The sequence below is a fragment of the Micromys minutus genome (genome assembly GCF_963924665.1).
Source record: "Micromys minutus genome assembly, chromosome: 10".
NCBI classification, from domain to species: Eukaryota; Metazoa; Chordata; class Mammalia; order Rodentia; family Muridae; genus Micromys; species Micromys minutus.
In genome coordinates, this window is record NC_137979.1 from 6,360,494 (window position 1) to 6,385,680 (window position 25,187).

The 25,187-nt window shown below is 43.2% G+C and overlaps 1 protein-coding gene across 2 annotated transcripts in view; it reads left to right on the forward strand.

Moving 5' to 3' along the window:
• The first annotated feature begins 1,328 nt into the window (after positions 1-1,328).
• Positions 1,329-25,187, forward strand: part of KIF3A (kinesin family member 3A) — a 34,648-nt gene continuing 10,789 nt past the window's right edge. For both annotated transcript variants that reach the window (XM_080923793.1, XM_080923794.1), the window contains exons 1-9: positions 1,329-1,422; positions 4,436-4,709; positions 12,484-12,628; positions 12,726-12,810; positions 13,510-13,615; positions 16,119-16,258; positions 16,582-16,779; positions 17,041-17,215; positions 19,851-19,949. In XM_080923793.1, coding sequence (XP_080779919.1) covers positions 1,417-1,422; positions 4,436-4,709; positions 12,484-12,628; positions 12,726-12,810; positions 13,510-13,615; positions 16,119-16,258; positions 16,582-16,779; positions 17,041-17,215; positions 19,851-19,949 — 1,228 coding nt within the window. In that variant the 5' untranslated portion in view covers positions 1,329-1,416. The remainder of the gene's footprint in view (positions 1,423-4,435; positions 4,710-12,483; positions 12,629-12,725; positions 12,811-13,509; positions 13,616-16,118; positions 16,259-16,581; positions 16,780-17,040; positions 17,216-19,850; positions 19,950-25,187) is intronic.

A 25,187-nucleotide genomic window follows, 5' to 3' on the forward strand; every position in this document is an offset into this window, starting at 1 on the left:
CTCCAACCCTCTGCAAGAGCAGTATGTACTTTTTTAAATTTAAGATTTATTTATTTATTTATTTATTTATTTATTTATTTATCTATTTATTTATTTATTTATTTAATATAAGTGCACTGTAGCTGTTTTCAGACAGACCAGAAGAGGGCATCTGATCCTATTACATACGGTTGTGAGCCCCGATGTGGTTGCTGGGAACTGAACTCAGGACCTCTGGAAGAGCAGTCAGTGCTCTTAACCACTGAGCCATCTTTCCAGTCCCCAGTATGCACTTTTAATTGCTGAGTCATATCTTCAGCCTCCAAAACAAATATTTTGAATGTTAACACAAAACACATTTTATAATTATCTGCAACCTAAACTCTTCTATAACTTCTGGGTGTGATGAAGATGCCTTTAATGCCAGCACTGGTGAGTCAAAAGATCCCTGTGAGTTCAGGCTCAGCCTGGTCTATCCAGTGAGACCCTCCAAATCAAGCCAAAACCAAGACCTAAACAAACTCTCCTATAACTGAGAAATCCAAACCAGTTCTGTTGAGCAAATAGCTGTCTAGATGGAGCTTCTACTTTGAGCTAGTTTCTTTGAGCTAGTTTCTCTTCCCTTCCCCTTCCTTCCCCCTTCCCCCTCCTCTCCCCACCCTCTCTCTCTCCTCTCTCCCTTCCTTTTCTTCTTCTATTCCAATACCTCAGGCCAGAAATAAACTTATGTCCTTCAAAGTGCTCAGTTTTAAACAAGAACATGATCATTGCCCAGAATATCAGCATGATCATCCTGAAGCCTGAGGTACAATCCGTGCACAACCCCCCCCCCCTCTCAAAAGCCCTCTCCTGTCTAAAGGAGCGCTCGCTCAGTTTAATGGTTGAGGAATGCACAGATGCATGCGTGCACATACACATAAACAAAGTTCATGCATCACAACTTTTTATTCAGTCTCAAACTGCTGGTGAAGGCAGATAGTAGAGATAAACAGAACCCAACCTCTGATATTTCTAATAAAAGGATTCATCAGAATCTGGTGCGCTGTTGTCCACTGTTGTTTTTAATATTTGGGAACATTGCAATCGCCAGAAGCTCCTGGCAATCTGAGCGGGTCAGATGTCCCGGTGGCCTCAACATGAACCAGCTTTACTGAGCAGAGGAACGGCAGCACCCCGCGGGCGTTGCCCGAGTCTGGCGTCCATGGAGATAGACGCGGAAAGCCCTTGCGCATGCGTACTTCAAGAAGTCCAGGGCATCGGAGATTGGGCGGGGCGAGCTCAGAGTGCGCCTGCGCACTGCGCTCTGTCGCTGTGTGAGCCGCAGTCTCCGAAGCGCTAAGGTGTTTCGGTCGCCTGTGGCCAGCCTCGCCTCTAAACCCGGTGTTGTTGGGCTGCATTCGGAACGGGGACGTGGGCAGAGCACCGGACGCGGCCACCATGCCGGTGAGAATGGACAATCGACCACGGGGGCTCCGGCTCACTGTATCGGCCCTGCTCGGGGGCGCGGCCGTTGCCATAGAAGCGCGCGGCGGGCGGGCGGGGCTGGGCGGCAGGGCCGCGAGGCCTCTGAGGGGACGGGCGGTGGTGGAGCGGCGGGGCTGGGGTCCAGGGAGCATCTAGGGGGCCTCCCGGGACCCGCCCTGTCGCCCCGGAACATGATGCATCCTGCAGGCCTGTGCTGCCAGACAGCAAAGCATCTCGCGGCCAGCAGGGGCTTGGTGGCTGCGCGCGGCCACCAGGGGCGTGGGGATGCTGGTGACCCCAGAGTCCACGCTCTGGCCTCCTACTTCCCTGGGTATAAGCTGTCATTCTTAGCTTATGATACAGAATGTAACCCGTGGGTATCTTTGTGCGAGTACGCGATGGCGATTTGGTTAGCTCCTAGGATTTCACGGATTGTTATCGTGCCATAATAAGGGGGTGGTTGTAAGTCCCATTGAAGAGGACTTGAGCCATGGTAGGTTATTTTTTGGTTACAGGGCCTCCAAAGGTTATTTACATTGTCTGGGCCCCTAGTTTCTACACAATTAAACTTTCCTTCTTGGGATTTTTATCAAGGCGAAATAAATGAATGCACAGGACACTTGAAGGACAGGGCTTGACATTTAGCACAAAATGCTCAGTGCTTTATATTTATTGCTTTCAAGCTATTCATTCAATAAATATTAGGCACTAGCCGTATATATGCTAACTATGCCGGTGGTAATGCTGGTTGAGCAAAATTTGCTAGGCATTTTTTTTTAATTTTTGTTTTATGTGTACAAGTGTTTGTCTGCATGGGTATATGTGCACCACGTGCCAGGGGAAGGAAGAAGAGGGTGTGGGACTTTTTGAAACTGGAGTTGAAGGCAGTGGTAAGCCTTCAAGATCCTCTGCAAGAGTGCTCTTAACCACTGACCCATCTCTCCAGCATCATGTGCCAAGATACTGGCTTTGGAGAAGAGAAGCTTGCCTTTTGAGGCAGAGGTGAAAACTGTGTACATTAACAGAGAAAAGACAGCCTTAATAAAAGGAAGTGGGTAAGCAGCATATGGTAGAAATAGGCTCTGGTGAACTGGAAAATGTTTCCATAAAGGAATGCTGGCCTACAAATATCAGATCTACTTTTGTTTTCAAAAAAGACTTTAATTGCTATATTTGTGAAATTTCTCAATGTTAGCTGTTGATTAAAATACTTAAAATGCTATGAGCCAGCTCTGGCCAACACTTTGAAATGGTGACAGGGAGGAGGAAGATTTAGAGCTTGAGGCTAGCCGGGCAGTAGTGGACCTTTAAGTCTCCCAGGAGGCAGAGGCTGACAGATCTTTGGGAGTTCGAGGCCAGCCTAGTCTACAGAGTAAATTCCAGGACAGCCAAGGCTACACAGAGAAATCCTGTTTCAAGTTCAAAGTTATCCTTGGCTTCAAATGAGTTCTAGTCTGTCCTGTACTTCCTGAGACCCAGTATCAGAGCAAACCAAAAAATAGGTTGAGAATTTAATGGGCTGAATTGAGACCCTTGACTCCTTGTTTGGATCTCAGATGAAGATAGAATGGCAGACATTAGCTAAGGAGCGAACCAGAGTAAAATTGTATCCTTTCAAAGCCCGGTGTGCTCCCTCCCAGAGTCTGTTAGGTAAAAAAGCATTTGACCTAGTCAGAAAAGTGTTCCCACAGGAAGTGGCTGCTGAGCGGACACCAGAGGATAGATAGATGTTATCTAAGTGAAGGGCGTGAAATTTGTCCTAGGCAGAAGGACTCCAGGAAAGCCGCAGTGAAGAAAAGATCAGGAAGCTGCTGAGAGGAGGAGTTGGTGAAGCCTGGAGGCTTTTCTGTGCCACCTCAACATTTTTTGGCTTGTCACCCGGGGAAATTTTTACATTGGAGAATTATGTGACTTGATTCTTGTTTACACCATCATGTACGAGGACAGACCAAAGGGCAGTGTAATTAGATTCAGGATCGTACACAATTAGGAAACTAATGTAGGGCCCAGGTGATGAAGGCCAAACTAGAGAGAAGAGTATTGATGATGATGATGATGATGATGATAGTAATAGGATTGGACTTAGTTTCTTTGTCATGTAAAATTTTGAAAATCAAGACTTTTTTAAAAAGATACACACACACACACACACACACACACACACACACACAGTAACTGTCTTCAGACACACCAGAAGACGGCATCAGATCTCATTACAAAAGGTTGTGAGCCACGGTGTAGTTGCTGGGATTTGAACTCAGGACCTCTGGAAGAGCAGTCAGTGCTCTTAACCTCTGAGCCATCTCTCCAACCTAAAAATCAAAACTGTATAAATGTTCATAAAACATTTTCTTTGTATGTCATTGGCCTTCTCTGTCCTTGTCTTGTGTAGAGAGGTTAGCTATGTATGGAGGTAAAAATTTTACAAATGCATTCTATGAAATGTCATAGGTGAGCAAAGAACCTCAAACCTTAGTTTGTTTTGAGACAGGGTCTTACTCTATTATATAGGCTGGTCACAAAATCACAGAGATCCACCTGCCTCTGCCTCCTGGAGTTCTGAGATCAAAGGTGTGCACCACAGCGCTGAGCCTCATACATTCTTGATAAAGCTTGTCAACCATGTTCTCGTGTGGTTTTTTACAGGCAGGAACTCCCGATGTTGTGGACTGTTTAGCTAATGTCTTGTATACTAGTTCATTTAATGCATCTAAAGCATTTGCTACAGATGTAAATTTTCTCTTCTCTTTTTTGCACTCCAAAAGAAACATCTCTGTTTGCATCCTGATAAATCCTTTCTGTCTATGTAGAGATCTTTAATTGCACTTAAATTTAATTAATAAATTTAAAAATAAATTAATAAATTTAATTGCACAGAGGCTTGTGAAGTCTTAGCACATTGAGGGTGCTGAGGTGGAAAAATAGCCTTTTCTGACTATATTAGGGAAAAATGAATGTTCTTTTTATTCTTTGTAAACACTCTCTCCACCAGATCAATAAATCCGAGAAGCCGGAAAGCTGCGATAACGTGAAGGTGGTTGTCAGGTGCCGGCCTCTCAATGAGAGAGAGAAATCAATGTGCTATAGACAGGCCGTGAGCGTGGATGAGATGAGGGGAACCATCACCGTCCACAAGACCGATTCTTCCAACGAACCTCCAAAGACGTTTACTTTCGATACTGTTTTTGGACCAGAAAGTAAACAACTTGATGTATATAACTTAACTGCAAGACCAATTATTGATTCTGTTTTGGAAGGCTACAATGGTGAGTGACTGTGCAGTTTGCATTAACCTCCCCCTCCCCCCAGACACACAGTTGTATTGTTGTAGAAGTAATGCCTGGTAAAACAGGCAGCTGCAGCTTGATGGGTTGTGGTAATGGACAGTTGTGAGGCCTCACCCAAGTCCTGTTCTAGAATGCCAGTGTCATTCTCCACCAGCATCCACTGACCTGCCATCACAATAGTTTTGTCCTTCTGAAAATTCACTTAAAGAATTATCTTTATTTTATGTGTAGGAGTATATTGCCTTCATGTCAGCCCGTGCTTGCCTCACATACTTACAGTGCTCACGGAAGTAAGGAGGACAGGCAGGCAATCCTGGGTCTGGAGTTACAGGGCCGTGAGCCACCATGTAGGTGCTGAGAATCCAACCTGGGGCCTCAGGAGAGCAGCCAGTGCTCTTAACTCCTGAGCCACCTCTCCAGTCCATAAAATGCTACCTTTTAAAAAGTGGTTTTCTTTCTCTTTGTGCAGTGTTTTCAATTTTACCTGTCTTTGTCTATCAGCAGTAACGTTGTGACTTAAGAAAAAAAAGACTTATTTATTCTTGTTTATGTGTTTGAGTGTGTGGACCATGTGCATGCCTCATGCCTTCACAAGAAGGCTTTGGGTTTGTGAGACACTGTGTGGGTTCGTTCTAGGAACTGTGTCTAGGTCCTCTAGAGGAGCTTAAGGGCTTTTAATGGCCAAGCCATCTCTTCAGCCCCTGTCATTTTATTCAATCTTATTTTGGATGGTTGGTTTGGTTTTAGTGTTTCAAGATGGTTTCTCCCTGTAGTTCTGGCTATTTTCTGTAGACCAGGCTGACCTCAAGAGGTTTTCCTGCCTTCCTGCCCCTGCCTCCCTAGATCTGGGATTGTGTCACTACACCTAGTTTAGTGTGTGTCTCTGTGTGTTTTAATGTTGAATTGTGTTGCTTTATTGAGACAGGGTTGACCTTAAACTTGTTAGTAGTTGAGCCCAGCCTTGAATACTTGAACTTCTTCCTGCTTTTCCAGCCTCGCCTCTGAATTGAACTCCATTGTATGTCTGTAACACACTGTCCACAGCAGTTGATTGAAGTGTAGTCTTTTTGTTAGATAAACAGTGCTGCTGTATGCCTTTGTAAAGACACAAAGTCTGTCTGTGGGTGGTCAGATTGTGTGTGTGTCCATTTGCTCCAGCAGCTTTTGATCTCAGCACTTGGGAGCAGAGGCAGGCAGATCTCTGAGTGTGAGGCCAGCCTGTCTGCAACTCGAGTTCTAGGAGAGCCAGGACTACACAGGAGAACCTTGTCTGGGAGTAGGAGGAGGGCGGGAGGAAAACTCCACAAAACAACAAGAAGTTCCTTTTGATATTGAATTGGCTTTTGCGGAGTGGGGGTTATCAAAAATCAGTTGACCCAAATGTGTGCACTTGCTTCCTCTTGGACTGTTTGTTCTAGTCCATGTCCAGCCCCCCATGAAAGCTGTCAAGTTAGGTAGCAGCGATGAGATGACACCCATTCTCCACCCTGGCTAGCTTGTTTGTCAGTGTCCACGGCTGGTTTTGACCTTTGTATTTTCCTATAGATTTTATAACCACCTTAGCAGTTTCCGTAAAGTACCTTTTGGGATATTGAAGACAGCTGTGTTTAAATCCTCGCTGACAGTATGGAGTCTTCTGTTTCATTAACATGACTATGCCTCGCTCACCTAAACTCTCACCTTTTTAATAGTTTTTACATATTCTTATGAACTTAAAAAATTACTTGTGTGAGGACATGTGTGCCACAGCATTCACATAGCAATCAGAAGACAACTTGGGGGCGTCATTTCTTGTCTTGTGGAAATTTCTGATTCAAACTGAGGTGTCAGGTTTAGTGGCAAGTGTCTTACCTACTCAGATGTCTCTCTCGATGACTTCTCTGCATTCTCATGTGGATAGAATTGTTTGCAGAAGTTCATGTTGGAATTAAGTATTGTTACTAATATGTAGCAATACATCTGATTTGAAGTAATGTTTATTAAGATAAATTTTAAGTGGCATAGGTTCACTCATCATTTACATGTGGGGTTAATGTTTCCAGTGGATCATGGGGTGCAAACTGTCACTCCCACTCTCGTTAGACTGTTTCCAGTAGCCCAAGAGGGAATCTGAATCTGTTTCAGCCACTTCAGCCCGCTCAACACCACTGCTCTGTTGGAGTTTCCTGCTCTGCCATCTCATGAAAAAGGCTCACATTCCGCACAGCCTTTTATCTGGCTTCTTTCATTAAGCACAGTGTTTTCTGTTCTCGTCCGTGTTCCTGTCATCACCAAGTGGTATTCCTTGTGTAGATACTTTCTGTCTGTACATTCATCTGCTGAGCATTTGGCCTGTTGTTATTTCTAGCTAGTTGTTAGGAGTAACACTGTTTAGCATATTGTACACGCTTTTAACTTTTCTGCACACCTAGGAGTGAAATTGCTGAGTCCTGGGGTTACTTTCTTTGACCTTTTGAAGACCTGCCAAAGGGCATTTCACAGTGACATCATCATCTCACTTTCCTCCCAGCAACCTGAGTGTTCCAGTCTCTCCAAGCCTTTGCCAGCCTCTGTCATTGTCATCCTAATGGCACTAAGTGCTGTCTCACGCCAACCTTGTACTCTGTAACCTTGCTAAACTTAGTAATTCTTGCCAAATTTTAGTGTTTGCCCCTGGGTTAGGGGGTAGAGATCAAAATCAGGACCTTTAATGCCTTAAAAAAAAATTCTCTAGGATTTTCTCCGTGCATAATTATATTGTCTGCTGGTAAAGACAGTTTTTACTTTTCTTTGCAGTCTTTTGCCTTTAATTTACTTTTGTTGCCTGAAACCCTGGCCAGAAAATTCAATAAAGGTAGAGCACAATTGGAGAGAGTGGCCTCCTGATCTGACCCAGAACCTCGTGTTAACTGTGGGGGAACCTCGTGTTAACTGTTGGTTTTCCACAGACGTTCTCAGCCAGACCGAGGAAGTGTCTCTCTTCTAGTTCACTTTGCTCACAGGTATTTGTTGTGCTTATTTGCCTGTCTGCCTTTTCTTTCTTGCAGGGATGTAATATTACATATTTTCAAATGTAGCTTTGTTCTTTTGAAGTTTGTCATTAGGTTTTTATAAGTGAAGCCAGCTTTGTTACTTGGTCATGAGTTATTGTTCTTTTCAAATATTGTTACGTTTCATTTGCCAATTTTTAAAAAAATTTTTGTGTTCATGAGGGATATAAAACAGTTTTCTTGAAATGTCTTTTTCTAGTTGAGTATCAGAATAATGCTAGTTTGTTTTCGTTCTCTCTCTCTCTTTTGGCTTTTTGAGTCAGGGTTTCTCTGTATCATTTCTCCTTTGTTCTTTCTCTGTTTTCCTTCTGTTTGTGTTTGTTTGTTTGTTTGCTTGCTTGCTTGTTTGAAACAGGAACTCTATGTCCATTTCCTGGCTGTCCTGAACTTGCTCTGTAGAGCAGGCTGGTCTCCAGCTCACAGAGATCCTCCTGCCTCTGCTCTGCATGCTACCATTAAGGCAACTGTTGTCATTTGAATCAAGAAGTTTCTCTGTTCTGGTGGCTCCAGACACCTTTCTTGTTCCTCCATGGTGTTTGTTTTCCTGGCTGGGTTGACTAGAGGTTTATACTTTGGGTATTTTTCACTTTTCCTGTGTTGTCTCATATTTTCTGTCCTGTTTTCTTGTTCTGATTTTAGTTGCTTCTTTTTTCTGACTTTGGGTTTGCTCTTTCTCTGTTTTATTTTTGTTTGTTTATTTGAATCGGGGACTCTATGTGGCTCAGCCTGTCCTAGAACTTGCTTTATAGACCAGCCTGGCCTGGAACTCAGAGTTTTTTTTTTTTTTTTTTTTTTTTTTTTTTTTTTTTTGCCTCCCCAGCACTGGGATTAAAGGCATTCGTCACTACTATGCCTGGCCTCTGTTAGTGATGTGCCCTGCCCCACCCACCCACTGCTTCAGTGTTATCCAAAAGACTGGCATACTTTACGCCCATTTCAGAGTGCTTTCTATTTTACTTTGTGTGTGTGCACATTTATGTGTTTGTACCTTCATGTGTGTGCCAGTGTGCATGCATGTGTATTGTACACACGTGTTTGAAGGCCAGAGGTCAGCCTTGAGTGCTGTTCTTCAGGAGGCTGTGCCTTGGTTTCTGAGACTGAGCTGGGCAGGCTAGCTAGTGAGCCTGGGGTCCTCTGTCCACCCCTGCCCAGCACTTGAATCCAAGCACACGCCACCACCTCTGGCTCTTCTGTTGTGATTGAACTCAGGCCCTTGTGCCTGTGTGGCAGGCACTTTACTAGTTGAACCATCTCCCCCCAGCCCCTTGATTGCCTCTTTGATACTCTACCTGTGTGTGTTATTTAGTAGAGATGTGTTGAGGTTTTTCCAGAGGGTCTTTAGATTCTTGCCTAATTTTCATTCTAGCTAGCAAACATACTTCATGTGATTAGAGTCTTACTGCCTTTATGGAGACTTGTTTTCTTTCCTGGAATGTAATTTACTATTAAATGCTTCGTGTATATTTGAAAAGGCTGTGTGTTCTACTGCTGAGGCAGAGGTGTTAACATCTATTAGTCAGTTGGCTTGTTGGTATGTTTAGCTCTTCTATCCATTATTGAGAAATCTCTAAGTACATTTTCTGTATTTGCCTTTTTTACAAATTTATTTTATGTATGTTTCAGACATACCAGAAGAGGGCATTGGGTTCTATTACAGATGGTTGTGAGCCATCATGTGGTTGCTGAGAATTGAACTTAGGACCTCTGGAAGAGCAGTTGGTGCTCTTAGCTGCTGAGTCATCTCTCTCTGTCTCTCTCTCTCTCCTAGACAGCATTTCACTATGCACCCCTGGCTGGCCTTGAACTCAGTGCTGGGGTTATTAAACATGTGGACCATCATCCTGAGTCCCACTTTTTTTCCTTATATTTTGGAGCTCTGTGAGAAGGAGCATAGACGGTTAGAATTTTTTGCTGTCTTCGTGACTTTTTATTGTGCAGTTGTTCTTTTGGGTTTTAGATATCTACATGTGAATAATGCAAGGGTAGTCTTTACACCGTGCACCCAAACTTCACTCCAACTACTCAGCTAGGTACTTGAGGAGGATCCTCCACCAAAGTGCCGCGTTCTCTCTGCAGCCCTCTCCCCGAGACACTGCTTCCTTTCTCATAGGAAGCCAGCTATTCTCTACATGTGTCCCTATCTTGTTCTGTGACTTGGATTTGCTTTTTGCCAAGCTCTGTGTTTGACTTTATGCAAGAAGCATTGCCTGGCTGCTGTAGGCTGAGGAACTGGGGTGAATGAGGCCCCAGCCTTAGTCCTCAGTTGAGGCTGAAGAGCCCACAGAAGCCTCCCACTTGTAAACCCACCAAGGCCCAGGCCAGTTCCTGGCTTTCAGCAGAAGGGAGTTTCCTGAGGACATCAGTTAGGGGCAGGAGCATGGAGACCTGGATTTTGTTTGTTTTCTGGTTTTCTCTCTACATAGCCCTGGCTGTCCTAGAACTCACTATGTAGACCAGTCTGGGCTTGAAAACTCTCAGATCCACCTGCCTCTGCCTCATGTGTGCTACTACACCTGAATTAGTTGGGTTTTTAAAATTAATTGTTTTGAAAACTTTTGCTTTCATTTTTTTATTACTTTCAATTCCAACAAGGATGGCTAATATAGGCCTTAATACTCCATCTTGGTTGGATGAAAGTGTGCCTGCTTTAATTTTGAGTTAACAGAATTATAAACTTTTAAAAGTAAATACTGCGAAGAATGGTGTTTTACGATCAGGTTTGTACCCATTTTCCATTGTCTTGTGCTGATTCTGGAAATTGTGATGACTGTAGAACAGTTTGGAAGAGATGATACTTAGGAATGAAATAACAGTGCAATTCACCCTCCATTACTAAAATGTAATGTTTAGGATTCTCAAGGTTAGTTGCTAATCTTTACCTGTTTTAAATTAGTGTTATCTAGGTTCAGTGATGCATGCCTATGCCAGCTACTTGGAACACAGAGATCAGAGGATCACCTAAATCAGGAGTTCAAGATTGGCCTGCGAACATAGCAAGACCCTCGCTCAAGAACTAATAATAGACTGTATTTTAGAGCAGTTTTAGGGTCACAGCAAAATCAACAGTAAAGTATAGGCAACTGTGATGGGACCCAGTGTAGTGTGTGCAGAGCCTCCACAGTGCGGCTGTCCCCATTACAAATGCATTGAAGCTAGTGTGGCCATTTTGTCATCTCCCGGAACCTGCCATCCACATTCAGGCTCACTGCAGTGGCCTCCTAACTCGCTGTGTCTGCACTGCGTTCTGACACTTGGAGCCACAGTGATCTGGAGGCTGCGGCTCTGACAGGACAGTCCCTCTGGCTTCACTGTGAGCTGGTGTGGTCAGGGTCCTGTGAGTCTCTCTGCTCTCCGTGGTCCATCCTCAGTTTCCATCTCTTTTTCCCATCCTGGAGGCTCCGGTTCCTAGGAGTCTCCTTCCGTTCTCCTCACCACCTTCTGGTTCTTGCACGGTTTGAATCCTAGTATAATCTGACCTCCTGTGGAAAGAATTTCCTGACCTCTCTTCTTCCTTCTCAGCCATACCCTACCTGGTTTATGTCCATATCTCTGTCTAGATTTGTTTCTCCACCATAAGACCGGAGTTTGTATTCACCCTATTTGTATGGGGAATATGTAAGCCAGGCTGGAGAGATGGCTCAGCGGTTAAGAGCACTGACTGCTCTTCCAAAGGTCCTGAGTTCAATTCCCAGCAGCCATGTGGCTCACAACCATCTGTAATGGGATCTGATGCCCTCTTCTGATCTGTCTGAAGACAGCTACAGTGTACTCACATAAAATAAATAAATCTCTAAAAAAAGAAGTGTAAGTCATAACCAGTTGCCTGTAGTAACTATCACTTTTCTAGTGAATAGTATTTCACAACTGTTACTTTAGATAGTTTCTTTTAAAATAGTGAATTATTTTAGGATTAAAAAGAAGAAAATATTATTTTACCGATATTGTCAACCAGGTATGTGTTGAGAATACTTGATGTCTTGATTCTTACTGTTGGTGAGGAGCGAGTCATCTCACTCTTGCTCTTGTTTTATCTCTATGGTCAGATGGCCAGAGTTCCGGTTATGATGGACTCAGACGCATGCTCCTGCTCTGATGTCTTCTGCTGTGTTGTACGATTTAATGACCCCCTCCAACTTAATTTCCAGAATTAACTACAGTGTGAATTTTCTTTTTTTTTCTTTGTTTTTTCTTTTCTTTTCTTTCTTTTTTAATTTTTTTGACAGATTTCACTGTGTAGTCCTGGCCAGCCTAGAACTCACTGTGTAGAGCAGTTTGACCTCAGAATCACAGAGATCCATTTGCCTCTCCCTCCTGAGTGTTGGGATTAAAGTTTTGTAAAGGGTACTTTTTACACATTAGCAGGAGTGCTTTGTTGATCATGGTGCTTTAACAATACTTTGTTTATTTGGTATGACACCTATTGGACATGTTGATACTAAAGTCAAACATATACTAGAATATGGTTTTGTTTAACTTTTTAAAGATAGAGTCTTACTGTGTAGCCCAGGACTGTCCTGAAATTTGCCATATAACCCAGGCTACCCTCAAACTTGCAGTGACCTCCCACTTCTTCCTTTCTGCTGCTGGGATTATAGATGTGTGCCATTGTGCCCAGGTGTAGAATGAAGTTTTAGTTCAGGGAATATGTTACATAGCAGCATCCAAATACTTAATCTTAAAATTCATCAGACTCTGGAAGTAACGACTGTTTGCACCATTCTCAGGGACCATTTTTGCATATGGACAGACTGGGACAGGCAAGACTTTCACCATGGAAGGTGTCCGCGCAGTGCCGGGGCTCAGAGGGGTCATCCCGAACTCATTCGCTCACATATTTGGTCACATCGCAAAAGCAGAGGGCGACACAAGGTGAGGCTGCTTCAGTTTCCTGATACCGAGAGGTTCCCCCCAGACCTAGAGGCATGGCCGCCTTTCAGACACTGAATGTTCACCGTCGTCCTTCCAGGTTTTTGGTTCGAGTGTCATACTTAGAGATATATAATGAAGAAGTTCGAGACCTTTTGGGAAAAGATCAGACACAGCGGTTGGAGGTAAGGATAGAAATAGAGTGCTTGCCAAATTAGGGTTCTTCTTCTGTAAAAGAGGCTTTTAAAGAACCACCTTCATATGTCACGTCTTCAAGTGCACACCTGCGTCATCCTAAGTCACCGAGGCATGGCTGCTGAGTGCGGCGGGAACTTTGATGTCACCATCTTAAAAAAAATTTCAGATACAAAACAAACTAGAAGGGATCGGCCTTTCCAATATTAGTATTAGATTTTTTTTTTTTTTTTTTTTGCAAGTATCCGATTTGTTTTTTCCATCTGAAGATCCTTACCAGTATCCCTCTACTTCAAACTCAGCCTGCCTTGGATGTTTCACAGTTTTAGGTTAGATCACAGAAGCTTACCTGTTCCTTTCACTAGCTTGTCCCCGAATACATTCCCAAGTGCCCAGCAGGTAAAGGGCTTGCCACTGAGCCTGTGCAACCTGAATTTGATTTCTGAGACCACATGGTGGAAGGAGAGAACCATGAACTGTTTTTTTAGACTGTCCTGTGTTTTCTTCATGACCCCATCACAAATAATTATGTGCACAGGGTTTCCTTGTATGTTCTTAAGCCGTGTCACCTCTGTGAGTGCAGGTGTGGCTCCACCTAGTACACTGCCTGGTGCCTTCCCACGTGTGACAGTGGATACTCTGAGTAACTGTTATCAACCAAGGTCTTAGGCTTGACTTTTGTGTTTTAGGTTAAAGAAAGGCCCGATGTGGGAGTTTATATCAAAGATTTATCAGCATATGTAGTGAACAACGCGGACGACATGGATAGGATCATGACTCTAGGCCACAAAAACCGTAAGTGTGCTGTGCTACTGCGCTACTGTGATGGAGTGCTTGTCTGCCTGCTGCTGGAGAAGCAGAGGGTGGCTCTTCCCCACACAGGCTGAAGTCTTCTTCTTCTATTGCATTAATATTATTATTAGTTGTGGGTTTGTTTTTGTTTTGAGACAGAGTTTCTCTGTGTAACCTTGTCTATCTTGGAAATTGCTCTGTAGACCAGGCTAGCCTTGAACTCACCTTGATCCACCTGCCACTGCTTTCTGAATGCTGGGATGAAAGGTGTGTGCCTTCACTGCCTGGAACTTTTGTTTTGTTTTGTTTTAAGTCTACTTATTTTATTTACTATCTAGGGAATATATCTGAATGAGCAGTAGCGCAGTTTGTTTTTCATACTGACTAAAGTTTATTTTCATTAATACCAATCTTTAAAAAAAAATTTTATGTATATGAGTGTTTTGCCTGCATGTATGTATGTGCACCACACGTATGCAGTGCCCACAAAGGCCAGAAGAGGGCATCAGAGTTCCTGGAATTGGAGTTACAGACAATTGTGATCAATCATTTGGATGCTGGGAACCAAACCCAAGTCCTGTGGAAGAACAGTCAACACTTTGTAACTGCAGAGTTATCTCTCCAGCCTCTTTGTTTGTTTGTTTTCTTGAGACAGGTTTTTTCTATATATCTGAGCTGTTTGGTTGGCCTTGAACTCACAGGGATCCTCCTGCCTGTGCCTCCCAAGTGCTGGTATCAACCACATTACCACCAAGACCAGCTCTTCAGCCTCTTAATAGTGCCAGTCTTTGAAGTAGTTTTGCAAGTTAAAATCTTTTTTTTTTTTTTTAATTTTTTTCAAGACAGGTATGTGTGTAGCTCTGGCTATCCTGAAACTCACTGTGTAGACTAGGCTGGTCTTGAACTAGAAGATCTGCCTGCCTTTGCCTCTGAGTTTTGGTGACATTTTGATTGGACACTTAGTGAGCGGGAAGTGCCTCTGCTGTGTGCTTTCTCACACTGATGGCTTAGTCTTCACTGTCATCCACTGGGACTTGGGAGAGTGACACATAGTTTAAACACCATCTCTAAGGTAATAGAATTACCAAGTGGTAGGATGAGGGTTTAAACCTAGGCTCTTAGTCTGAATTAGCCAGAGTCTGTACTGCTTTGCTTCTGTTGAAGAGAAAAGCAAAATTAAATAACATTTTTACTTTCTTGTAATTGTTTTAAATTTTTCTTCTAGAGAAGAAATATTTTACCATAGATGATGGCTTACACCTTTAATCTAAGTGTTTAGGAGGCAGAGGCAGGTGGACCTCTAGTTTGAAGCCAGTCTTGTCTACATAGGAGTTTTAGGCCAGACAGAGCTATCTTGCCCAGGCTAGCCTCAAACTTGAAATCTTCCCTCAGCCTCCTGTATACTAGGATTACAGAAGGAATCTCCAGACTGTTTTAGCATGTGCTAAAATGTTTGTTTTTGTTTTTAGACACAGTCTCACATGTAGCCCTGGCTGGCCTGGAACTTACTATGTAGATAAAACAGGTTCACAGAGATGCGCCTGCTTCTGCCTCCTGAGTGCTGGGTGGGATTCAAGGTGTGTGCCATCGTGCCCAGCTCTTAGTGGTGTAGTTCCTGTGGTGTTGGCATCGCTCGATGTGATTGGATGTGGCTCTACCTCATGCTTTCAGTGGCTGCTTAGTGACTTTCTATCTCACAGTAGATTGACAGCCTTGTGCTGGGTCTTGCTGGTACTCAGTGTGTGAAACAGTCTTTCACTGATTCTCCCTGCTATACCCGATGAGTGTGCAAGTCACTCTAGTTTGGAGTCCCAAGCACAATTCCCTAGAGGGTTGAGTCATCAGCAGGTTGGTTTTTGGTTTTCTGTTTTGTTTTTGTTTTTGTTATTTAATATATGTTATAAATTTAATATATTTAATATAATAATATGTTTGTGGTGTAATCTTTTCTCTTTTTTCCAAGAGAGGAGGTCTTGCTATATTACCGATGCTGGCCTGTCACCTGAGTTGACATGCCCTCCTGTCTTGGTGTCCTAAGTAGACACCACCATGTCCAGCTTTATAGATAGTTCTAATCTTTAGATAGGAGTATTTTGGAGTGAAGTACAGCATTTCATGCTGTGATTATGTTATTATGTTGAGTACATTACAGATTCTTTGGTTATAGTGAGAATTATAAAAGAGGTATACAGTGGCCAAACACAACCTGTGGTTAATGGTTAGGCATAGTCACTGGCTTTGACTGTGGTGAAACCAAGCATTTTAAACGTTCTGGCTGTTTAATTAGTAAAGCTATTCTCTGGGCTGAGGATAGCTCAGTTGGCACAGTGCTTACTTAGCATGGGTAAAGCCCTTGTTCAACCCCAGCACTGCATAAACAGGCATGGTGATAGTCAAGGTAGAGAGAGGAGACCAAAGTTTAAGGATAGCCTTGGCTACAGGACATCCTGTCTCAACCGTAAAGGCATTGCGTTGAAATTTTAAGGGTTTCTTGTCTCTGTTAAAGGTTCTGTTGGTGCGACTAATATGAATGAGCACAGTTCCCGGTCCCACGCCATCTTTACAATTACTATCGAGTGCAGCGAGAAAGGCGTGGATGGAAACATGCACGTCCGGATGGGGAAGCTCCACCTTGTGGATCTTGCTGTAAGTTACCCAGTGCTGCTCACGCTCTCTCCTGTGATGCATCTGTCTGTTAATAAGTTAAAGGTGTGGTTTACACATAACTTTATGTTTATTATTCTGGGACATCTGAAAGTGGGTAGAGCATCATCATGTCACCCAGCGTCAACGTCTGTAAGCTCCTGGCTAGGCTTTTTCATCTACTCTTTCTCACTTCTTCCCCCTTTATTTTGAAGTGGATTTCAGATGGCATATGAAATATTTTAAATTACTTAAAAAAACAGACTAGAAAAAGCACATTCTTCATTTTAAAAAAATTAGACCAAGTTTTGTCTGTTTATTGCTAGGGGTCAGAAAGACAAGCAAAAACTGGAGCCACAGGGCAGCGCCTCAAGGAAGCTACCAAAATCAACCTTTCATTGTCCACCCTGGGCAACGTCATTTCTGCCTTGGTGGATGGAAAAAGCACTCACGTGCCATATCGGAACTCGAAACTGACCCGTCTCCTGCAGGATTCCTTAGGAGGGAATTCAAAAACCATGATGGTAAGGCTTCAGTCCTGGCAGTTAGTCCATATAAGGCAGAATTAAGATTCTAATTAGTGCCCATAATTGACGTGAGTAGCACTTTACAAATTAGTCCCCTGTCTTTGTGTAGTGCACGATGTGATTGGCATGGCTGTACCATTTCCAAACCTATATGATTGACACCAACTTAAAGAAGGCCAGATTGCATGTGTGCTCTGGGTATGTTTTGGTAATGGTGGTATTAGAAGTGTAGAATGATTTACATTTCTAATTCAACAGTGTGCAAATATTGGGCCAGCAGATTATAATTATGATGAAACCATCAGTACCTTGCGGTATGCCAACCGCGCCAAGAACATTAAAAACAAAGCTAGAATTAATGAAGACCCAAAGGATGCTCTGCTTCGCCAGTTTCAGAAAGAAATAGAAGAGCTGAAGAAAAAGCTTGAGGAAGGTAACTTCTTACAGAGATTACTGTCAGCTGAGGCATGCTGGGGACCACAGCATTTGCTTCCTGTCAGACAATAGCCTCTAACATTGAGATGTAAAGTATCTCTCTCTCTCTCTCTCTCTCTCTCTCTCTCTCTCTCTCTGTGTGTGTGTGTGTGTGTGTGTGTGTTGGACATGTCTGAGTGCAAGCACCCACAGGTCACAGTGCACTTGGGTCAGAGGACACCTGAGGGAGCCTGTCCCTCCTTGTGCTCTGATTCTAGGATTCAAGTTCATGTCAGGTTTGTATGGCAAATATTCTATCTGCTGAGCCATTTGTTGACCCCTAATATTGATGTTTAAAAGTAATATTTTTGAGGAATATGTGTCTGCTAAGAAACTATTTTCTAGGGTGACATCCCAGCTGATGGTGGTGAGGAGCTTCCAGGCCTGTTCCAGACACTCCCCCAGCACCTACAAGAGCTCTGGCTGGTATTAGCAGCAGGCGAAGGGCCTGTAGACCAAGCCTTTGGAGTCTCTAGGAAAAACCCAGAGGTGCCAACTTGCCACTCATGTTATCTGGGAAAAATCCAGATTCTGAGAAAAAGCAGAACTACCTCACAGATACTGGTTGCCATCTGTAAATGGCCACTAGGTGGCATTGATAGCCAGTTTGTTTCTGAGATCATTCACTTTCCAGTTAATGCTGAGCACGTGCCTTTATTTTGATGATTCATTTATTTTTCACATCTTTATAGACAAAATGTACATGATAAAGGTTGACATTTGACTCTGCTAGGCACTGCACATAAGGAAAAACATTGTGCATTATCTGTATTTGGCTTATTCACAGGGTGAGGGCTTCAGGGCCCTTCTGTGCTGTGCCCTGTTAGGATTTCTTTCTATCTTAGATCACTAGGACTCTATCCTGTCTCCACACTGGTTTGTGCTCTATCCCTCTATTCTGGATGTGAGTTGCTGCACCTCTTGGTTCGTGTGAATGGTGTGACTGTGCACATTGGATCACACATGATCAGGTCCTTGAGCAGATGGTGCCGGGAGGGCATGTACCCAGAGGCACATGTCGTTTGGGACGGGTTTCACTTTACTGTGTCCTTCTGACCCTGTGCTCTTGTTTTTATGATCTAGTTAATAGAATGATAATAATAAAATGTAGGCAAAAGCATGAAACGAGCAGTTTATAAACTTACTTTAAAATTATTTGAGGCTTGTGGCAGTTCATATAGCAGGGAGAGTTTCCATCTGCCCATGTGTGGCATTATTCACACTAGGACCTGTTACTGAGCCGAGAAAATGCGATTCAGAACTACTCGCCAACCTGCAGACTACCAAGACTTTGCCTTGTAGCGAGACCCTGAGTGAAGTGACGGCTTATTGATCCAGAGTCTAACTCAGAGGCGCTGGCTAGCCTCAGTCCCCTGGCAGTCTTCCCTGCAGCTTCCAAAGACTTGTGACTCTTTAAAAACAGAAATGTCATGGTTAAAGAGATGGCTCAGTGGCTAAGAGCACTGGCTGCTCTTCTGCAGGATCTGCTTTCTTATTTCAAGCACCCACACAGTGGTACACGCTGTAAATGCCCATATACACAGAATTTTAACAAAGGTAGAAATCTTAAGCAGAAAACAGAAGAAAATGCTCCCCAAAATGATCACAATTTAATTTTTAATGTATTTTTTAAAGATTTATATATTTATTTTATTTATGTGAGTGCACTGTCGCTATCATCAGACACACCTGTCTTCAGAGGGCATCAGATCCCATTACAGATGGTTGTGAGCCACCATGTGGTTGCTGGGATTTGAACTCAGGACCTCTGGAAGAGCAGCCAGTGCTCTTAACTGCTAAACCATCTCTCTAGCTCATGATCACAATTTTAAAAACCAAATGCTAGTACATGATCCTTGTGTGTGTGTTTAAAGCTGTCCTCACAGTGGATCAGATTTTAACTTCTCTTTCAGGACTTTAAAAGTAAAATTTCTAGCTAGACATGAAGGTATATACCCTTAATCCCAGCACTCAGGAGACAGATGCAGGCAGAGGCTGCGAGTCCCAGGCCAGTCAGTTACACAGTAAGAGCCCATCTCAGATTTTTTTCCTAGGGGCTGGAGAGATGGCTCAGCGGTTAAGAGCACTGATTGCTCTTCCAGAAGTCCTGAGTTCAAATCCCAGTAACCACATGATGGCTCACAACCATCTGTAATGGAATCTGATGCCCTCTTCTGCTGTGTCTGAAGACCAGCTACGGTGTGCTCATATACTTAAAATAAATAATTCTTTAAATTTTTTTCTAAAAAAGTAAAATAAAATGTTTGTGTACATAGTGTGTGTGGTTGCATGTGATCTGTGCATGTGCACAGGTTTAGAGACGAGAGGCCAGTGCAGGTGTTGTTCCTCTTGGTGGAACCAGGGGAAGCCAGGGCCTCTCAGTAGCCTGGCATTCGTCAGCAAACTCCAGGAGTCCTGCGGTCTCCACCTGCCTTCTCTGTCTCACGTTAGACATAGATACACTGTGCATGAGCATTTAAATGGACTTTCAGTTTGTATTTGGTAAAACAAAAACTCAATTAAGAGAATATTTTCTAAATAGCTAGTAATGACTTGGTAACAGAGTAAAAGTCATTGTTAAATTTCTGTCCCAGGGGAAGAAGTGTCAGGCTCTGACGTCAGTGGGTCAGAAGAGGATGACAACGAGGAGGGTGAACTTGGAGAAGATGGAGAAAAAAGGAAAAAGAGAAGGGGTAAGTTATGCTCATGTTCTGAGCAGTTGGAACCGGCTAGAGCTGCTCCCTGATGGTGCATTGCCCACTCTTTGTTTGCTCTTCTGAATTAAGGTGGCAGTCCAGCAGGGAGCGCACGCTACAGGTGGTTAACTTCAGACTTTGTTTATCCTGCTGGCCTTGAATGCCGTAGCATCTCTTGTAAAATTTTAAGGTGTAAAACTCTGTGGTGGCAGACACATCAGTTACCTATCTGCTTTTGAGATTAGGACAATGTGTGATTTCTTTTCAAGTGATGTTAGTTTTTCAAAACCATGTGCCACTGCTAATGAGGATTACAGTTTCTTGTTGCACTCCTTTCTTTGTGAACTGTGTGTCCTTCTCATTCTTTAAACCTCGGTTGCTGAGGCTGCAGGCGGCATACAGAGCTCCTCAGCTACTGCAGGCTGCTGCACATTGCTGAAAACAGACCCCTCACTGCTTGATGGGGAACCCAAATCAAAACTGAGGATTCTGTACAATCAAAACACAATACAAGCACCATCGTAGGGCAGAAGTTGGCAGAGTACAGCGTGCTGGCCAAATCCACGGAACCTGTGCGTGTGGATAAAGCTTCAGCCCAGCCGTGCTCATCTGTTTGCATGTGGTCTCTGGCTCTTCGCAGTAGAGCGTGCGGCCTGGCCGGTGGTCCGTTTGCAGACACTGTCAGCTGTCCCTGACTCTCACAGCTAGTTTGTTTTCTGACCTGAAAGCAGATAGTAAACTCACTAAAAATAAATTTTATGTCGAAAAAAAAGTTCCACTGTTTAATATTAAGACATTTAAGGTAACATGTGCTGAGAAGCTTAACGTGTTTTCAGTGAGCCTTGTCAATTATCCTCTCAAGCTTTAGATATGAGTAAGTGAAGTCTGACAGCTCGATATCTTGAGGAAAGATGGGGGATTGGAGAGTGTTGTCTATGATGAAGAACAGCTTATCTTTATAATGTGAATTGTGTGACTTTGTGTTTTAAAGCTGTTTCTTCTTAGCAGTTTAAATAGACTTGCCTGTCACTGAGTGACATTTTTGTCCTTTCAACCCTCTGAAGAATTATTCTTTAGATAAGTGTGGGTTTGCCACTGCTGCAAATCTTTAAAGAAATGCATGGCTTTATGGCAGGCGTCCAGTGGCGGGGCTACCTAGTCTCGAGCTGAGTGGATGGGAAGCTTTAGTCCTCTTAAGTTCCTCCTGCGGAACTCAGGTTTTCTCTGTGTACTTGCTCACATCTTGTTCCCTCTCTCTGGTTGCCGTGGGCTCGTTTCTTTGTCTTCCAGGCAGTAGCAGCAGCAGTAGCTCAGACTCCACATGTTCTGTCATAGAGAAGCCCCTGGATGAGTTCTTGCCTCGTGAGTGGCGGCCCTCACCTTCTCTAACAGAGCTCTGGCTTCTCCATCACTCATGGGCTTCATTTGGGAGATGCTGCCCCACTCCCTGTCATGACTGGTCCATGTTGGGCTCCCAGTTGAACAAGCATGTGACCCCCACCCTGCCATGGCTTCAGTTAACTGAAACATAGGCCAGAGCCTATGTTTGAGACAGTGGAAGAGAGAATCATGCTTTTGCCGCTGAGATAATGTAGAGAGAGCTAGTAAGCTGTGAGAGAGGGTAATTCTCAGATTCTTTTTTATGCCTCATTATACACTTCAAACTCTGGTCAGTGTAAGAGACATGAAGAACAAATCTCGAATCTCTACAAGCACGAATTAAAGTTGGTCGGTGCAGCAGCACCCATTGGAACAAGCTGCATGTGTGCCAAATAAAGAACTGTGTGAAGCCAGAGGCAGATGGAGACCGAGTAGTGTTTCATCCCAACTGGATGTTTCCCCTGTCTCGTTACCAGGTCACTTTTAAGACTCTGTGAGGTGTGATTAGAAAACCCAGTCACACAGAGTTTATAAACTCTGTCTGGATTTAATTCAGACTCCGATTTTTTTTTTTTTTTTGTAAACCATTAAGTTGAAAAGCATCATTGTCTATTAATACTTTCAGAAGATGAAGTAAAGCTTGCTTCTCTCAGCTCACAGCTTGCTTTCTCTTAAAGCATTATCTGCATCCTTGCCTTCTCCAGACTAATGACAGAAAACATTGCTTTTAGCTTTACTAGGGAATATCTCAAGAATCTCAGGACGCTGTGTCTGTGACACTGTTGAAACAAGCTACCAGAGCAGCTGACCTCACCGGATAATTTATAAAACACAGGCATTGTGCCGATGTCACGTAGAAGCACAGTTTTGTATTATAAACTGTGAAATGAGAGAAATATCTGAGCAGGAAGCACTGTTCTTTAATTTTCTGTTGTAAAACTTAGCATTCTTAGAGAGTAGTTATATGAAAGTAGGTTGTGAAATGAGTGGTACCTATTCAATTCAAGACCTTTTTTTTTTTTTTCCAATTCAAGAAGCTTTAATTGCCTTTTGCATACTTAACTTTTACTTTTTGTTGTTGTAACATGGGTGTGTTGGGAGTGGAGAGATGACTGTCCCAGCATGTGGTTGCTGTGTGTAACTTGCGTGTATGTCCCCTCCCATTAAAAAATACCAATGGCCGGTCAATGTCCCTTGCTTGAATCATCAGTTGTCATTCCCTTCTCTAGTCATTGTCTAACTACACAGGACAGTCTACCCATAGGCCGAGCTCAAGTTTGCTACTCTACAGGTGTTCTTCATTTTCCGGGGTCAGAGCTGCTTACAAATGGAGTTGGCAAATAAAATATTATGAACTGGCTGCTTTTAAAATTCATTAACCCTTTTGTTAGTCACACGATCAGTATAAACTGTCGTAAACTAGTTTATCTATGTTGTTGCTTCAGGTCTACCTGGTAGATTCTCTTTAAATGGGGGACACCTGTAATGGGTTTCTATGTAGAAAAAAAAACATTGAATTGGGAAATTTTGGAAATGGACAATGAGAGCTTTGCTACTTTTAATTAACTCATTTTAAAAATTGACTTCATTTGCCCTTTTAGCTGTTTTCCAGGTCTTAGCAGGTTCCCAATTCCATGTCTGTAATCCATCAGCATAAGCACATGCTCTGAGCTGCACCACTGTGGGCACTGTGGGCACCGAGATTGCGTGGGAATCGCAGGCTGAACCAGCCGAGCACTCGTGACTGTCTTATGGACGAGCTTTCTTTTTCTTTCGGCTTTATTTCAGTTTTGATGATTTGATTCATGTCTGTGCTCGTGCTAAATGAATGCTGTTACACATTTTCTCTGTTTTACAAAGGAAATAATGTTTTCCTTTCTTCCCTCCTCATCTCTGTGCACATGCTTCCTGTCTGCGACTCGCTTACCGCTTCTTTGCAAGACCAAGCAGGTTGGTGTGATTGGCTGGCACTTCACCTGGTACACTTACTCATTTTCTCAAGACCTTTTATTTAAGTACTTGACAGTTTTTTATTTTAATATTTTTACAAGGTAAGTATCTGTTTTAAAAACAATTCCATTTTAGCTATTTTAAAAACCTTCTCCCCTAAATCTTTAAAGATCAGTTTTTGAAAACACACTTGTACCTGGTTTGACTTCCAGGCATTTTCCTTCTTTCTTGAAGGCCAAGAGTCAGTTCTTGTTGCCTGCGCCATGAGTGCTGTGACACTCAGGACATTAGTCCGGTTGTCACTCACTGCAGCTCCATTCTTGCCCAAACCACCAGGTCACCTTCACTTCAGTGGCACCTGGCAGGCACTGGGAGGCTCATGACTTCTCTTTGACTTAGCTAAATACTCTATTCTATCAATGTGCCTTTCTAGATTTATACTTAAACTTTTTTTGCTAAATTTTAATCAGTGAGAACTAGAAAAGTTTCTGAGGTTGGGTTTTTTTCAAACCCTCTAGAAGTTTTGTGGTTGCTGTTTTGTTTTGTTTTGTCTCTTTATTGATTTGCTTGGTGAGACTGTGTGTATGGTCCCAGGAATGAACCCGGGGCTTTGCACATAGTGGCCAAGCACTGAGCTATGCCCCCATCTCCTTTAAAAATCTCCTCAGAAGTATATGTAGGCTCTTATGCCCCTGAAGAGGGCAAGTGCACATTGAGGTAGGCACAGAGGGCAGACCACGTCAGGCTCCTCACGGCATCCCCCAGTGTAAAGCAGCCCTGGAGGCTAAGACTTACATCTAGGGGAGCACTGGTTAGAAATTCATTCCTTAAAGATCTATGTAAAAATTACTCTTGGTCACCAAATTTTTACACAGTCACATTTAGCTCAAAGTGTTACGTGAAAAAAAAATGTGACTTGTCACAGTGATTCTGGCTACAGCCACATGGGCCTTGGATGTGTGGCTTAGAACTGACCCTAGCTGTGTGCATAGTGTCTCCATGAAACCCTCTTGAGCATGGTGAGACACTTGCAGCTAATGCACGGAGTAGAAGGGGTCACCATTTAAGGTGGTTACCTCAGCAAGAGACAGCATTTATACGTTTTTCTATGCAACCCTGTTTTGTATTACTGCTTCCCGATAGGTTTTTGGAACTGTTTATAACTGTTAGAAAAACAAAACGCTATGAGACCAAAAATCTGTTCATACTGATCTGAATACTTCATCTGTTCTGTCAGTACTCATGCCTTCTACACGCACTGTTTTTGTTTTAGTATATTTACCATTTTTTCTCTAAACATTTGTAACCCCGAGGTGGAAGTTACATGTTTTAATGTGTATGTACTTCCTGTAAACCTGAGTTTGGACTTTTCTCCTCAAATTTTTAGAAAGTTATTACTGATAGAAAGTCTTTTCACGGCATTTATTGGGACTAGGAATTAAATTGTTTGTGAAAACTGTTCTTGTACAGCGTAGTTCAGAAAGAAGGTTCAGGGTAGATGGCGGTGCCGTTAGGCCCTGCCCACCTCCGGCACGAAGTGCAGTGAATCACACCACACCAGCCGCCTGGGTCACAGTCTTAGCTCCTCTTTGATTTTGTGCTTAGATTTTGCTTTTAGACTTTGGTTCTGAAGAAGGAAGAATGTGGTTAAACTCTTGAATTCCTAATGTGACTTTGTCTTAAGACTCGAAAAGACCTTCACATGGTCCTGCCGTTCATGGCTCCTGTCAGAGTCTAGTCAGATCGTAGTCCCCTCGTGATTGGTTTTCAGTTCCTTTTCCTTCTTAGTAGGAGGGGCTCAATTTAGGGTAGAGGTATTAGTTTATACTTCTCTGTCCTTGTCCCTTGGGAAGGAAGTTGAGAATGACAAGCTTTCAGGAGAGCCTCAGGCCTGACAGTTCTGTG